Below are 15,314 nucleotides of genomic sequence, written 5' to 3'. Positions count from 1 at the left end.
TATTTCTTAAGTTTTGATATATTACATTTTTATTTTTATTCATTACAGGAATTTTTATATTTTTGATTGCTTCAATGACTTGTTTATTATTCAGAGGTAGTACACCTCTAAATTTATATGTTTTCTGTATTTTTTTTTTTAGTTTTCAGAGTTTTTTTTTCCCTTGGATATTTTCTTTATTTACATTTCAGATGTTATCCCCTTTTCAAGTCTGCCCTCCAGAAACCTCTTATCCCATACCCCTCCCCCTGCCTCTGTGAGGGTGCCCCACCCACCCACCCACTCCTGTCTTCCCCCCTGCCATTCTCCTACACAGGGCCAATGAACCCCCCACAGGATCAAGGGCCACTCCTCCCACTGATATCCAACAAAGCCATCCTCTGTCACATACTTGGCCAGAGCCCTGGGTCCCTCCATGTGTACTCTTTGGTTGATGGTCTAGTCCCTGGGAGCTTCAGGGGTCCTGGCTGGTTGACACTGTTGCTCCCCCTACGGGGCTGCAAAACCCCCTCAGCTCCTTCAATCCCTTCTCCAACTCCTCTCATCTAGGACCCAGCAGTCAGTCCAATGTTGGCTGCGAGCATCTGCTTCTGTATTTTCTGTATTTTTGCTGTTCATTTCTTCCTTTCTTCCATTGTGGTAAGATAAGATACAGGCAGTTATTTCAGTTTCCCTAAATTTTGTTGAAACTTGCTTTCTATTCCATCTATAGTCCATTTGGGGTAAATTTCCACGGGCTACAGAATGTATATTCTGTAGTGTTTAGTTGAGGGAGTGTTCCATATTTCTGCTATATCTATTGCATCTTTTGAGGTCATCTAATTCCGTGCTTTTCTATATTCATCTGGATCATGTGTCTGATAGTAAGAGTGGTAAAGTCTCCCACTGTTGTTTTGTTGGTGTTAACCTTTAATTGTATCCTTAGTTGTATGTGTCTTATGAAATTGGGTCTACCTGTGTTGAAGGTGTTTTAATTTTGATTTTGTAATGTCCTTTTGATGAATTGTTTACTTAAACAGTATGAAGTGACCTTTATTTCTCCTTACTAGATTTGGTTTGAAGTATATTTTCTCAGATATTAGAAGAGCAACACCTGCTTGTTTTATAATGCCATTTGCTTGGAATATGTTCTTATGTCCTTTCATTATAAGATAACACTTGTCTTTGATGGTGAGCTGTGTTTCATGTAAAAAGCGAAAAGAAGGATCTTGTTTTCTAATCCAGTCCTCTGTTTATGTGCTTCAGTTTGGATAAATGAGAACATTAATATTCAGTTATTAAAAGGTGTGTGTAATTCCCTACATTTTTTTAAAATTTTGTAGTCCATTGTGTTTTTAGTCTTCCTGTTTTAACAACTACCTTAGTACCTTCTACTTCTACCTGTAGCATCTCGGATGGGCTGGTTGGTTGGTTGTTGGCTGGTTGGTTGGTTGTTGGTTGGTTTGTTGTCTTCAGTCCAGAGTTTCCAGTATTCTATAGAACTGGCTTGGTGATCAATTGTGTTTTTTGAACTTTTAGAACATTTGCATGTTCTATGAGAATGGTAGATTTTTATAGCAGGTTAAGTGTGTCTTGGATTATCTGATTTTTGCATCAGCACTGTTCATCTGATACTACGTGACTGGTTGAGTTTTTTTGCTATTGTTACAGATGTTTTAAATTCAGATTACCTTTTCAGTAGACACATTTACAGTGATTAGGAGATACTAGGTTGTATAGAGTTGAGTTCATATTTTCCTCTTTAAGAATCAATTTAATGATGTTAAGGACACTAGGCTCTAGTTACATGGCTCTCCTGAGAGTTGATTACTGCCTGCAGCAACACTCACTGTAGCAGTGATTACACTGAAAAGAGTACAATCACATCGTAAGTACTTTAAGTGCTCTGGTGAGTAAAAGGACATTGATAGTGCTTTATGTAATAATAATATATTAGTTATTGTCGGGATGCTAGAGGGAAAAGTCACAGGAATACTAAGCATTAGATTGCTAAATAGGAAGTAGAAGAACAGAAGTGGGAGAGAAAACGGTGCAGGTTTGGGAAGATGCTTAAATGCAGAGTGAGAAGCAAGGACTAAAATAACTCGCAGTCAGGTGACACATAATAGTTTAATCTGCAAGAGAAGGAGGAGTCATGTTACTTTGTCAATTAGACAAACATGTGTTTCTGAGGAAAGATCAGAGAAAGGACTTAAGAGAGGGGAACACAACTGAAAAACAACCGAGATAGAGGGGAAAAAAAAGTAAAAGTATGAACAGTGGGATATCAGAATGTCCTGCTGCATTCATCTTGTATATCATAAAAATAAAGCATAATTGCAGGGTGTGGTGGGAAGTGCAGTGTCCAGCAATCTCAGTTCATTTCTGACCTCACAGAACAGTATGGTGTAGAGGCAAATGTCAGTATACTCTGCGCCTCAGAGGTAGCCCTGGGGTTGGGAATGAAATGCCAGCATACTTCATGACCTCAATGAAATGTCAGCTCAGAGTAAGGTCTGAAGTCTTAAGTTCCCTGACTTCCTAGCTTATCCTGATGTGGAATCTGAAGTGTTAGTGGGCTCTCTGACCTCAGAGGGTGGCCAGGTGGAGTCCAAAGTCTCCCATACACTCCCAAATTTCACAGGGTGACATAAGCTGAATCTAAAGTCTCATCTCATGCATGCCTTGTGTGGAGAGCACTGACCAGTGGGTTGTGAGGTGCTCAGCAATTATGATATCCACACAAGATTTGTGTTTCAAATATGCCTGGTTTGTTCACACAAACATTCCTTACGATAGCATACTAAAATGGAAGTTAAAGATCTAAGTGGGGAACAGTTGGCTTGGGCATAAATTGCTTCTACAGGACTCCACTGGAAAATTGTCTCCAGTGAGGATGCTTCAGAAGCTTGCAGGCTCAACCCATATCCATGGTGAAGAGGCTGGGAGGATGGCACTGGTGGAGGATCTAGGACATCCTTGAGAGCATAGGCTGTGTGATTAACAAGTGGGATTGCATGAGCCCAGGGCCACACACAGAGTCTTAGGTCTTGCAAATGAGTATCAACATAAGCTAGAGAAACCTTTCTCTGGAGTACAGCAGTGTGATCCTAGGAACCATTTCCAAAGTTCTGTTTTAGTATCAGTTCATTAGGTGGTAACTTTGCTCTATCAGGGCTCACAACTGGGGATTGGTTCATCAGCAGATCAGCACCATCTTGGGTTTAGTACATAGGCATAGCAAGGCTTGTCTTGGGTTACGCTCTTACCGGAACCACAAGGCTGCCTGCCTGGAGCTTCCTTCTGAACTCTTTCTTCCTAGCTTTATCAGAGCTGCCTGGTAGCAAATTTAGACACCACATAAAAAGTTACTCTAAATGGTTTTTTAACTTACACAAAATGATGTCATGTATGTTCCTACAAAATGACCCAAGGCAGTTTCTGAAATGTTGACACTTCTGCTTCCTTTACCTTAAAGGAGAATTGGATATAAGGACACAGAAATATAAAAGCAACTGGTCTTATCTGAATTGGAATATGTCTCAAGTAAGCATAACTAGCATGATCAGTAAATAATATCACCTGGCATTTTGGAAAAGCAAGTCTTCTCAGCTAGTGAGCTCTCATTACAAGTATTTGTAGACTCGTTTCGCTTAAAAACTGTGAATAGAGTTTGTGGCTATAAGGTTTAGATACTGTATTAGGTACTCCGAGAACTCCAGTAACTGTCTTCTGAAACTGTTCAGAAACTTCCACAGATGTATTTTATTTGAACTGCAGTATTTTATTTGCCTTTTTTTAATTAAGAAAAAATGGGAAGCTTCTCACATAGTAGTACTTACCTGGTTTCACTATCCATGTTGTAGTTTCCGGCTGGTCATATCTCTTACACAGTATATGCTTTTATTCTTAAAATAGCCTATATCATAGTTTGGATGATTAACTTACTATAGACTTACTTAACCTCAATTTTAAAATAGAGTTTGAAAATGTTATGTTTTTTAATTACTATTAAAGATTCAGGTGGAGTCACATATGTACCTGTTCCTAAATTGTTTGTGTTCTTTTCAATAATAGAATCGAGTGGAAATAAATGATTTAGACCCTGAGGTTTTTAAAGAAATGATGAGATTCGTTTACACAGGAAAAGCACCAAATCTCGGTAAAATGGCTGACAACTTGTTGGCAGCTGCAGACAAAGTAAGTAATGGGGTTTTTAAAGGATAAAATCAAAAAACAAAAACAAAAGTCTTCAAACTTGCCATTTATTGGAAGCTATTATGCATAAAAAACTAAAGGTAATTTTTGGTATAGCTTAATTTGTACTATTTGTTAGATAGCTTGGAGAGTTTTATAAAATAGCATAGAGTAGACTACTATAGAAATAAAATTGTCTAAGATATCAATATGATAGGAAAGTATGAAGAGCCTGGAATTTTCCAAGGAAGATTAAGCCATAAGCTTAATAATTTTTAAGATAAATGCAACACACACTACACAACCTTTGTGTATTTTTCTTTAAAATAATATGGTTTACATGATTCTCTTTATAGATTTATTTTAATATGTTAGCATAGAAAGGAAAAATTTAATAATTTGTTATATTCTATTGTAAATATGTTCTGTCTTTTTGAACACAGAAAAAAGTGCAAAAAAAATCAGAAAAGTTTTGGATCTTCTGAGTCTCCATCCTAAAAACATATGTATCATACATACACTTAGGAGTTTTATATTCTAACTGTGTTAAGACCATTTAATCCTCGGGGGGTAGGAGGATAGATGAAGTTTAAATAACTAGTTCCCAAATCTACTAATGAAGTTCATTAAATAAAAATGACAAGTATCATTAAAGAAATGGAGATTAAAGGCATCATGGTGTATATCTGCACACCCATTGTAGTGGCTAAAATCAAAGTCTGTTTATAAGACTTGACAAGGATCTGGAAGGATTAGGATTCTCAGACTGTTGGTAGGAGCGTGGAATAATACAACCACTTTAGAAAACTGAAGTCTCTTTTAAAGTCAAATACACACTTGCCGTGTAGTCCACTGTGTTTGAGACTTTTAACCACTCTATTACCCACTAAAAACATATACCTATTCTGATTTAAAATTTATTTGAGTATTTATAACTATAATAGTTAAGAACTATCAATAAACTATACACACACACACATACACAATATGTATGTGTATATATTTAGCTGTAATATTAGTGGTTATTAACATTTACTCAGCTTTCAAGGGTCATTTTTCAAGATTGAATATTGGCGGAGTAAATACTCAGTAGTAAATGCTAAGTTAGAAGTATTAGAAAAGAAAATGAATTGTTATAGTAGGCATCTGGCACACACATATATATGTACATATATACATTTATATACACACGTATGTAAATATGTATAGAGGAGTGAGAAAAAGAAAGATGTGCATATTTAAGGAACTACTACTTAGTAGTAAGAAGGAGCTGAACTATAATCAATGTTGTGCACGAGCCTGAAGATAGTCCCACTGAATAGCAGTGGTAGATAATGAATACACACTGTGTAATTACATTTGTAGAAATAACTTCAGAAAATGCAAGATAGCTTCTCAGTAGCATAAGTCAGTAGCACAGAAACTTCTTGGAATTGAATGGGAAAGATAAACTTCAAAGGGTATATTCATCCTTTTGGATGATGAGTTTATGGTTGTATTAAATCATCATGGTAAAAATTTTAAATAGATGCTATTTTCTGTCATTAAACCTCAATAAACCTACTATTGCAGCTTTACACTAATAACTGCAAAAAATTAGAAGTTGCAGTATTTACTTAGCTTTCTGTTAAATCATTCTTCAAGTTTGAATAGTGGCAAAAGAAATACAGTGTGTTGCATACTAAGTGTAAAGTAGTAGAAAAGAAAATGAATTTTTACAGAAGGTAACTGGGGGCACATGTGAACAAGAGGGACAAGTGGGTTCTAGACAGTCACTACTTCTACGGTTAGGTATTTTCACACTTAGCCAGAGAGCTAACTAAGGCAACTTGGTAACTATACTGTTATCTCCTGATAGTGGAATGAATGCCTTTCTGTGGTTCAGCATCTTTAAAACTAAGCTTGGGTTCTTTCTACCAAATTAGAAATTGAGGTATTAGGGCATTTTTCACAATGGTGAATATGCACACCAGTGAAGATCTAATAAGTAAGGAATTTTTAAAAATGACACTATGTCAGCAGATAGCATACAGTAGAATGAGATGAAATAAAGGTGCTACCCAGAAAGAGAAATTTGAAAATGATGCTACAAGAAAAGGGACTGTAAACATCTTAAAAATCCATTGTGCAAAATCTGCTAGACTGCTGTTATGCTTCTCCTACTTAAGAACAGTTTCACTCAGATCTCTCTTTGTCATGTGCTCATTACTTTGCTTTCTTTTACTAAACAAAATATAGCTTAAATTGTCTCTCAGATGAATTCTTTGCTTTGAGAAGAAAAGAACTGAGGTAAATGTTTATCGACAAAATATTCTTTAGTATAACTTATTACTAAGATAGATGCCTTACCATTTGAGAAGATTCTCTTTCTTTTGCCTCTCCCTGGGCTCCTTTTTGTATCCTTCATTTAGGTCTCCCAATCCCTCGAAAGAGAGACACAAGGTTTTCTTTTCCCCAGGGAAACCAGAGGGAGTGCAAGAGAGATCTTGCTTGAAGGGAATCTTCTATTTTATGGGCTTTGAGAATAATGTTCCTTCGTTAAGATAGCATCTTAGCAGAATGAGAGAGGCCTCTGCTCTTCCCCCAAAGAGCTGTTTTTTATTTTTCCTTAAGGGGGTAGGGGTACATTAAATAAACCTGTTTAAAAAAAAAAAAAAAAAAGATAGATGCCTTACATAAATCGTACTTTAAAATTTGCCATATTTTGCACTTAAGACACTTTCTAAAGTAAATGAGTATTTCTCCTGAATGCATTCATTTACATTTTCTTTGTAAGCTAAACCAACAATTTATTGATTTAAAAATAGCATTATTCCAAACAAATTTTCCTGAGCTTTATCTACTGTTACAAATATTATGTACTTACACACTAAATAAGGGGGGTTACATGTTTAATAATTATGTTTTCTTTTGGGTAGTATGCACTGGAACGGCTGAAGGTCATGTGTGAAGAAGCTTTGTGTAGTAACCTCTCAGTAGAAAATGTTGCTGATACCCTTGTCCTTGCAGATTTGCACAGTGCAGAACAGTTGAAAGCCCAGGCAATAGACTTTATTAATAGGTAAGCTATACTTGCATTTCATGTGGCATGACACATTGAACATGTTTTCACTGGGATTTTCTTAAACCCTGTCTAAATCTTCAATGCAGGTGCAGTGTTCTTCGACAACTTGGGTGTAAAGATGGGAAAAACTGGAACAACAAGTAAGATGTATATCCTTTTGCTCAGAACAATAATTGTGGCTTCCAATGAAGCCAAATGCCAGTTATTTTAGAAATAATAATTTTACTGCTTTCAGTAGATTCCTTGAAGTTTGGGTTTTCTTACAGACTGAGATGGATGCTTTTGTGCTGTTTGTTTGTTTGTTTATTTTCTGTTGAGTGTTGTTGTTGTGTTGTTTGTGTAGCCTTGGTTGTCCTGGAATTAGCCCTGTAGACCAGGCTATTGGCCTCAAACTAATGAAGATTTACCGGCCTCTGCCTCTACCTCTGGAGCTGTGGTCACCACTGCCTGGCAGGAGGGATGCTCTTAATCTCTTGAACATGCACACATGCACATCACACACATGGTGTATAGCTGAGTCCAGGCATTATAAGGGTTGCCAAAAATCTGCCCTCTTGTTTTCAGAATGTGGTAAGAAAGGCTAAATCCTCAGGACTTGCCTAGGAAGTCATTAAAATTTTTGTTGATTTGATCATGTTTGTTGATCAAACCCGACGTCTTGCACATGCTATACAAGGACTCTACCACAGAGCTACCTAAGTCTTAACCCTTTTTGAAATTTAACTTTAAGTCAAGATCTTACTAGGTTTTTTAGGATAGATTCAGACTTGACTCTTCCTGTCCGAGCCTCTCAAAAAGTAAGGATTATGTATCAGTAGAACTTACAGGTTAGTTTGTTTGCTTGCTTTTGGAGTCTTGCTATGTATTGTAGCTCATCATCAAACTCAAGAGACTTCCGAATGTTTTGCCTCAAGAGCTAACTTACTACTATTTAGATCAGCCAAATACTTCCCCTTGTAGACTGGGCTTCCTAACAGTGACGGTCAGCAGTATGTTTATTGCTAGAGGTTGGATGATTGTTAAGTCCTGTTGATCCGAGACCCTTATATACAAAGTATTAGAAATGAATAATTTTCTACTTTTTCCCATCGCTTATTATCTAGTATTCTAATTATTTGCAATAACAAAAGGAAGAGATGATGAATTAGAGGTTTTTCATAAATGTTTGATTAGTTTTTCCTATAAACCCTTAAATTCTGCTTTTGAAAAATTATCTGATATACGAAATTACTGACCACCATGGGCTATTTATTGCAAAACACATTATTGAGGGTGTGAGATAGTTGATAAAATTTAAAAGGAGACAGTACTAAAGACAACAGTATATTTAAACTATTTTCCTTTGCACTTGTCTGTTGGTTTCATATTAGTTTGTAAATTGTTTTCTGAAAGTAAAGCTTTTTACTGTTTTCAAATCTGTAATGGCATCAATGACCATGGGGTTGTCAGGGTGTGAGTCTAACTTTGTGCATTAGGAGCAGTGACCACAGAGTTGTCAGGGTGAGTCTACGTTTAGCAGCAGTGACAGGGGGCTGTCAGGGTGAGTCTACGTTTAGCAGCAGTGACGGGGTTGTCAGAGTGAGTCTAACATTGTGCATTAGCAGCAGTGGCTCTCTTTGATCTTTTTTACTTAGCTTTAGTTTTAGTTTTTTAAGATTTTCTTTATACTTAAGAAAATATACAACTTTTCTTCTATCAAAATATTAGGTAACTGTATATACTTGGTGTTATAGATACAGACTTTTAGTATATACTTACTGAATCAAATACTTATTGAATGAAATACTTATTAAATGAAAATATTCAGGTAAACTAATAAGTACCAATGTGATTCTAAATAACTAGTTAAAATTTTAAACATAATGATGGAACATAAACATTTTGTTGATAGTCATGTAGTACTTAATTCAATATACTTAACTTTCAATATACTTACCTTTGACACTTTAAAAATGTCTTTGCTTTAAGTAACTGATCTAATGGAGATAAATACACACATACACCCTCTAAAGTGATCCATAGAAGAGGCTATGCACAAGTACTTGACTAAGCCCTGGGATTTAATAATGGCTCCACAGATTGGGCTGAGCTGCATTTTAAACATGAATAAGAGGTAGCAGAAGGAGTCAGTGAGAAGGAAAGATCAGACATGACAGACTGAAAGGTATTCATGAAACAAAGCATAGCACTGTCCATGGGTGCATGATTCTTCGTTCCTGAGTTCCTAGAACACTATTGCTTAGCACAGAAGATAGCCGATTGATTAATCAAGTAATTGAAATAAAGTATGGAACCTAGTTTTACTTATATTACAGAAAATCAGAGTAAAGAATGTGTGAAGTAAGTGGGTAGTATGACAATGCTAGAGAAAGCAAGCAAAGGTCAGATCCCCCAAACCACAGTTAGGACTTTTGACAGTGAGTCAAGAATAATGAATCTTCAGTAAGAGTTACTTCTTCTGATGGGACGCAATAAAGCTTCCATTCTTAGCATTATTGACTCCATTCTTAACATTTAGCAGGTTGATGAATGGGTAGAGAAAGGTTGGAGTAATGGTGGTATTTGAAAAACAAGGTTGAATTCAGGTACGTGGAAGGCATAGAGGAGAGAAGGAAAGGAACTAATGTGTTGCATTTTCAGTTATTCTGATTGCTCACTGGGAGCATGTTTTACATGCAGGACACAGTAAATAAAATAGTAAAGGAGAAACCAGAGTGTAGAAGTGGGAATGCAAACCTATAAAAAGGATGAAACCACATTTCTCACTTTTAAAACTTAAATGTAGGGAAAGAAAAGTAGAATAAAACATAATAGAGTCATATTTCTGTTGGAACATTATGGAAGCTGCAATAAGAGAAACAGTGTAGGAGATTAAACACAAATCAGGAGAATATAATAATCAAGTTGTGAGATTATGAAGATTAATTTATGGATGCTTGATTATATTTAGAATTAAGATGGGACTTTGATGTTTGATCAGAGGACTGTTTCTAGGATGACTCTTAGATGTTTAACTTGAATCACTGGACAACAGTGAAAGCTTCAGCCAAATTAAGGAAAAAATATTTGAGACTTAAGGAGAAAGGTGATGAGTTCTCATGTGACAGTGCTGAATTTGTGAGACTTAAGGCTCGTTCAGATGAAAAGAGCAGCTGACTGCAGTGAAGCCCTGAGATTTGACTGATCAGCTGTGATTATTAGAACTGTGACAGGTGGATGATATCAAATACACAGTGTGTTAAAAGGAGAAGAGTGTTAAGTGAAAAGTTGGAACTCTGGAGAAAACCTGTAGGAGGTATTCATGATAAGAGAAAAGAGATGATCAGGTCCTGGGATAGACATGGCTAGCATCATTGGAGAGCTCTGGGGATGACAACATGTCTTAATGTTCAGGTTTGCCAGAAAATGTTAATTAGATAGAGATAATGTTTTTAAACATTCAAGTGAATGTGTGAAAAGAATTATGGTATCTGAAATTTCAAAATCCTCAAGTTAAACAAAACCAAAAAATGATAACTCAGCAAAGCATTTGTAAAGTGTCTTTTCAGTAAACTTTACTTAATCTTTTTTTTTCAGCCAAGCAACCGACATAATGGAAACATCAGGGTGGAAGTCCATGATCCAGTCTCATCCTCATTTAGTGGCAGAAGCCTTCCGAGCACTAGCATCTTCACAGTGTCCACAGTTTGGTATTCCACGCAAAAGGTTAAAACAGTCTTGAGTCTTCCATGGACAGTAGGAAATTTATTTGCCTTTACTCCCCCAGGTCCTGAAGGATTCCAATACAAACCATAAGCAACAGATGTTTCTGTCTCTTGTCCACAGAACGGAAGCTGGAAAGGCATATTGCTTGCATTCACATGGATAATTTATGGTTTATACTTCAGCTTTAAATCTGACTGATTAATTCACTTCAAGGCCTTAAATTGTCTTCAGTGACTTCTCTTGTTCATATAATAATTTAATTTTTTTTATTGTGCCTTGTCAGTTTGCCAAGGCTATGCAGGATTGCACTAGCTCCACATTGCAGTAATATTGATAACTGATGATACTGAATTTCAAAGGATCTTCCATTATTTTAGAAACAAAAGAATTTTACAGGCTTTGCTCTATATGATCTCCAAGTATAAAACTAGGTTCTATTGGATTTGTAGATTGCCAGAGGCATCTCCAGTCTCAGGTGTGTAGGCACTAAAGAGCCTGTTACCATCCAGATACGTTTTGACCATACACTGCTCTGATTTAAATTATTTTTCATTTCAAGGGGCAGATAACAATGAGTTGACCTAAAATTTTAGTAATATTTGTGGTGTTTGTCTGTATATTAACTGCTCAAGAAACTGGGTTTATGCACATTTGTAAAGATTGAAAAATAATATGAAGTTAAGATTTCAATAAAAAGAAAGCATGACTTTTGCTAATGTTTTAAATTTATGACTTACATTTGAAAGAAAAATTCAATAGATGTTAAAGTCAGGATGACCAATGTACATGTAATGAGTGGGCCAATTAAGAAAGATATATGTGCACTTTTAATGTGGAAATTTTCTATGATAAATGGTACATATATATTTTCCCTTTGCATGGATTAATAAGATTTTGATTATGTTTTAACATTTAAAAGAAGTTTTGTGACACAAGGAGCCAACTTGGATATTCATGAAAATAGATAAAATTATGCTTGATTTTAGATACATTGACTTGGATTTCAAATATTTATTATTGAGTTTATTACAGTTTTATTACATTTGGGCAAGGCACCTAACAATAAATGAGTCATGTACAGTCTGCTTTATTTCAAAGCAATTAACAGATAATATTTGCCTGTGTAAGTTGTATGGGAAAGCAGAGAACCCTCTGAGCGTGTGTGCAGCCACACTAGGAAACTTGTTTCTCCCTGGTGGCTCAGTTACTCACAAGGTAGATGATTGAAATTTTGCGTAATGTGAATGGGATACATGTTACCAACTGTTTTTAGTGAAACCGTTTTTTGTTTGTTTGTTTGTTTTTTAATTAAAGTTTAGCTTTAAACACGCAAATGTTTTGTGTCTAGTAGTTGTGAGATCTGTTGTGATGCATTGTTCTAGAGAAGCAGGAGTGGCCGTGTCAGATCATATGTGACTGAAGCATTGGTGATGTGCTCTCTACATAACGTCTGAGCATGTTACTGGAAAACAGGTGTATGTGCCTGTATTTTGCATATGTAGCTTTATTCCCTGAATTAAAATTTGTGTAATTTGTTTATTATAAAATTCAGGAAAAAAGTAAGCATATTGTTTTAAAATAGACTATTTTAACTATAGCTTTTTAGCTCTTAACTGAAACAATCTTAAAATACATTCAGAAAATACTGTCAAATAAGCATTAGCTATCAAGAGAAAACAAGAAAAGATTGTATTTTTAGATATTTTAGTTTTGATTCTTTGTTGTTAAAATGGTAAGAATTATTTGAGATAGAAGAAATTTTTTTCATCTGAGAGTGGGCTTCACCCTATATAAGAGAATCATGATGAGCAAAAGTTTATTCCCTTAATTTCTTCATAATACAAACCTTGTTACATTAACAGTAAACTTTTAAACGCACACAAGCACACTTTTTAATACAAGATATTTTCATGGTCTAACAAAAAGCAAAGATTCCACTCAGCAGCTAGAATACATTGTCAAATGTCATAAAAACACTGAAGTCTATGTACAACACATTGCAAATTGATTCATTGATTTGGTCCACATTTCTAACCATGGTGAAATCAATAGTAATGCCATATAGTAAACATAATAAGTGTTTATTGATAATGTTTGCAATGTTCTTGTACATATTTTTGGTTTTAGTTTGCTAACATATTTACTACCAAAAATGTCCAACACTTTGCTCTGTAAATATCAGTGTCTGCTGACATGCCCACTTTTTAGAAGGTACTGTACCAACTATTACACTTAAAGAATCATACAATCTTTTCTGGTTTTGTTTTTAATGTATATTTTAGTAGTTTTGGTTCTTGAGTGTGTGATAAAAGACTGTTTATTTTCTTCTTGGAGTGTCCTAATTGCGTTTTCCCCATTCACTCATTTTTGTACTATATACAACTTGATCAAAATAGGTACAATTTCTGCTTAATCCAGTCTTTTTAAGTTACCAGTTTTCTTCTATTACCTTTTAGTCACCTAAACAAGGCTTTTCTCAGTACAGAGTAAGTAAGTGGTTTTCAATATTACAATTTAAAAATGTGTCTGTTGGAAAATTGTTCTTTAGAGTGGATTTAGAAATACTGTATTTGTGCCTTTTTCATTGTTTTGCTTTTAATGTGTTTTGATACTTGGAGCACAAATATGAAGGTGCCATAAGATGGCTTGCTAATGTTACCTCCTTAAATACTTTCTATATTACTATCTTCAAATAATAATTGGAGAACCTTGAATGAAATGCCCTTTGTGTGAGATATGTATGTGTTTATATTTTCTTGGGCTGTGTATAATATGTTTGAGTGAATTTATGAAAATAGAACTTAGTTAAATATGTTGAAAATTCAGATTAATTGAAGTATCTCATTTAAGTGTACTTTATATGAAAAGACAGTGGATTGCCAGAAGACAGTGTAATCCTCAAAAATGTGACCAGCATTCTTCATTATAAAATAGGAAAATATTGCTGTTTTAGGATATCAAGGATAATTAAATTTTAAAAATAATTGCTTTAAATATTTTAAAAGTGTCATGAACATTGTTTTATTTTTTTAACTTGATCTAATTGAGAGTTTAAATTTTCGGAAATATTATTTTGCTCATTAAAACTTTATACATGAATTTAAAGCAGTTTTTATATGAAGTTATAGATAAACGCTTCAAGTATGGCTCAGTGATAGAGTGCTTATGAATATTTGTGATCCATAAGTTGGATCCATAGCAACATCAACACACAAAAAGATGGGATCGTAGATACAATTCACTGTTAGAAAAATGCAACAAAGACTTGGATAAGTTTTATGAAAATCACACTCAGCAGTTTTACTACAAGTCTTTCATGTTCATGTAGAAGTGAAATAATCTGTCTTGGACATGCCTGGTCTTCGATGGTTACAATGGAAATATTTGTTGTGTTCTTGAGAGAGGTGGGCGAGTGAGTGAGTAGGTTTTAGTATTCTCAGAAAATAAATACAGCACTTTCAGCACACATGAGAGTATTTTACAAACCTTTTTATACAGAGATTGTAAGCTCCAACTTAAGTGTTCATGGAGTGATGTAAATGTTGGCTATTTCTAGCTGAAAAAAATACTGAGTGCCTCCAATGCAAGATGTCTTTACTAGGAATGAAATCACACTGTATTTTCTGTTGTATGTAAATTTATGTCTGAGAAGGAATACTTATTTTTAAATATTTTCCTGTTGGTAAAGCTTACTGTAAAGCTTATTATCTAACTAGTTAATTTAGCATTGCTTACAGATGAATTGAGTCCATTTTTGGAAATAAAGTTTTGCTAAAATTATTTAATTATTAGTTCAGAAGGAAGTTGACTTTTAAGACTCAGACCTTTAACAGTTAAACTTTCTGGCCTTTATTTAATCCATTTGTTGTTTTATGGTGAGATACACACTATTTGTGTTATTGCTGGAAATAGATTTTGTGTTTCAGCACGTTGAGTTAAAATAAACTTGTTACTGCTTATTCAGAAGTAATTTCCTTGCTTGGGTTTATTTGAGTCTTCTCTAAAATGTCTGCTTTAGTGTGCTGCTTTAACATGAAAATTTAAATTTTACATGCTAAATACCTTCTACATAGAGAAGCTTATGGTTCTGACAGTTTAAAATATTGTTGCTATTAAAATGCAGACACAGTCAGAATATTCCTAAACAAGCTTACTAAAAATGACAAAGTGCTTAGTAGTTGTAGCCTTGATGTCAGGTGGAAGGACACCATAAGAAAACTTCTATGTACCCAACACATGCCCTAAATACTTACTAGGATATAAAATAGTGTATTTTCCATATAAGTATAATGAAATGATATAGAAAAGTTGTAATCAGACCCAAAGATAATTTAAAAAGAACTTTTCACTCCTACACTGCATCGTTTAG

The 15,314-nt window shown here is 34.8% G+C and overlaps 1 protein-coding gene across 6 annotated transcripts in view; it reads left to right on the top strand.

The window, feature by feature from the left end:
- Window positions 1–14,915, top strand: part of Spopl (speckle type BTB/POZ protein like) — a 72,942-nt gene extending 58,027 nt beyond the window's left edge. For 5 of the 6 annotated variants that reach the window (XM_028772890.1, XM_028772893.1, XM_028772892.1 and 2 more), the window contains 4 exons: window positions 4,057–4,179; window positions 7,095–7,237; window positions 7,327–7,380; window positions 10,817–14,915. In XM_028772890.1, the coding sequence (XP_028628723.1) occupies window positions 4,057–4,179; window positions 7,095–7,237; window positions 7,327–7,380; window positions 10,817–10,961 (465 nt within the window). In that variant the 3' untranslated portion in view covers window positions 10,962–14,915. The remainder of the gene's footprint in view (window positions 1–4,056; window positions 4,180–7,094; window positions 7,238–7,326; window positions 7,381–10,816) is intronic. The other variant, XR_003712094.1, reaches the window with a different exon arrangement.
- The last annotated feature ends 399 nt before the right edge of the window (window positions 14,916–15,314 follow it).

This window comes from Grammomys surdaster, unplaced genomic scaffold, assembly GCF_004785775.1.
Source record: "Grammomys surdaster isolate TR1022 unplaced genomic scaffold, NIH_TR_1.0 219, whole genome shotgun sequence".
In the NCBI taxonomy this organism is placed as follows: Eukaryota; Metazoa; Chordata; class Mammalia; order Rodentia; family Muridae; genus Grammomys; species Grammomys surdaster.
Note: the sequence above shows the minus strand (reverse complement) of the source record. Positions and strands in the feature narration are given on the sequence as shown.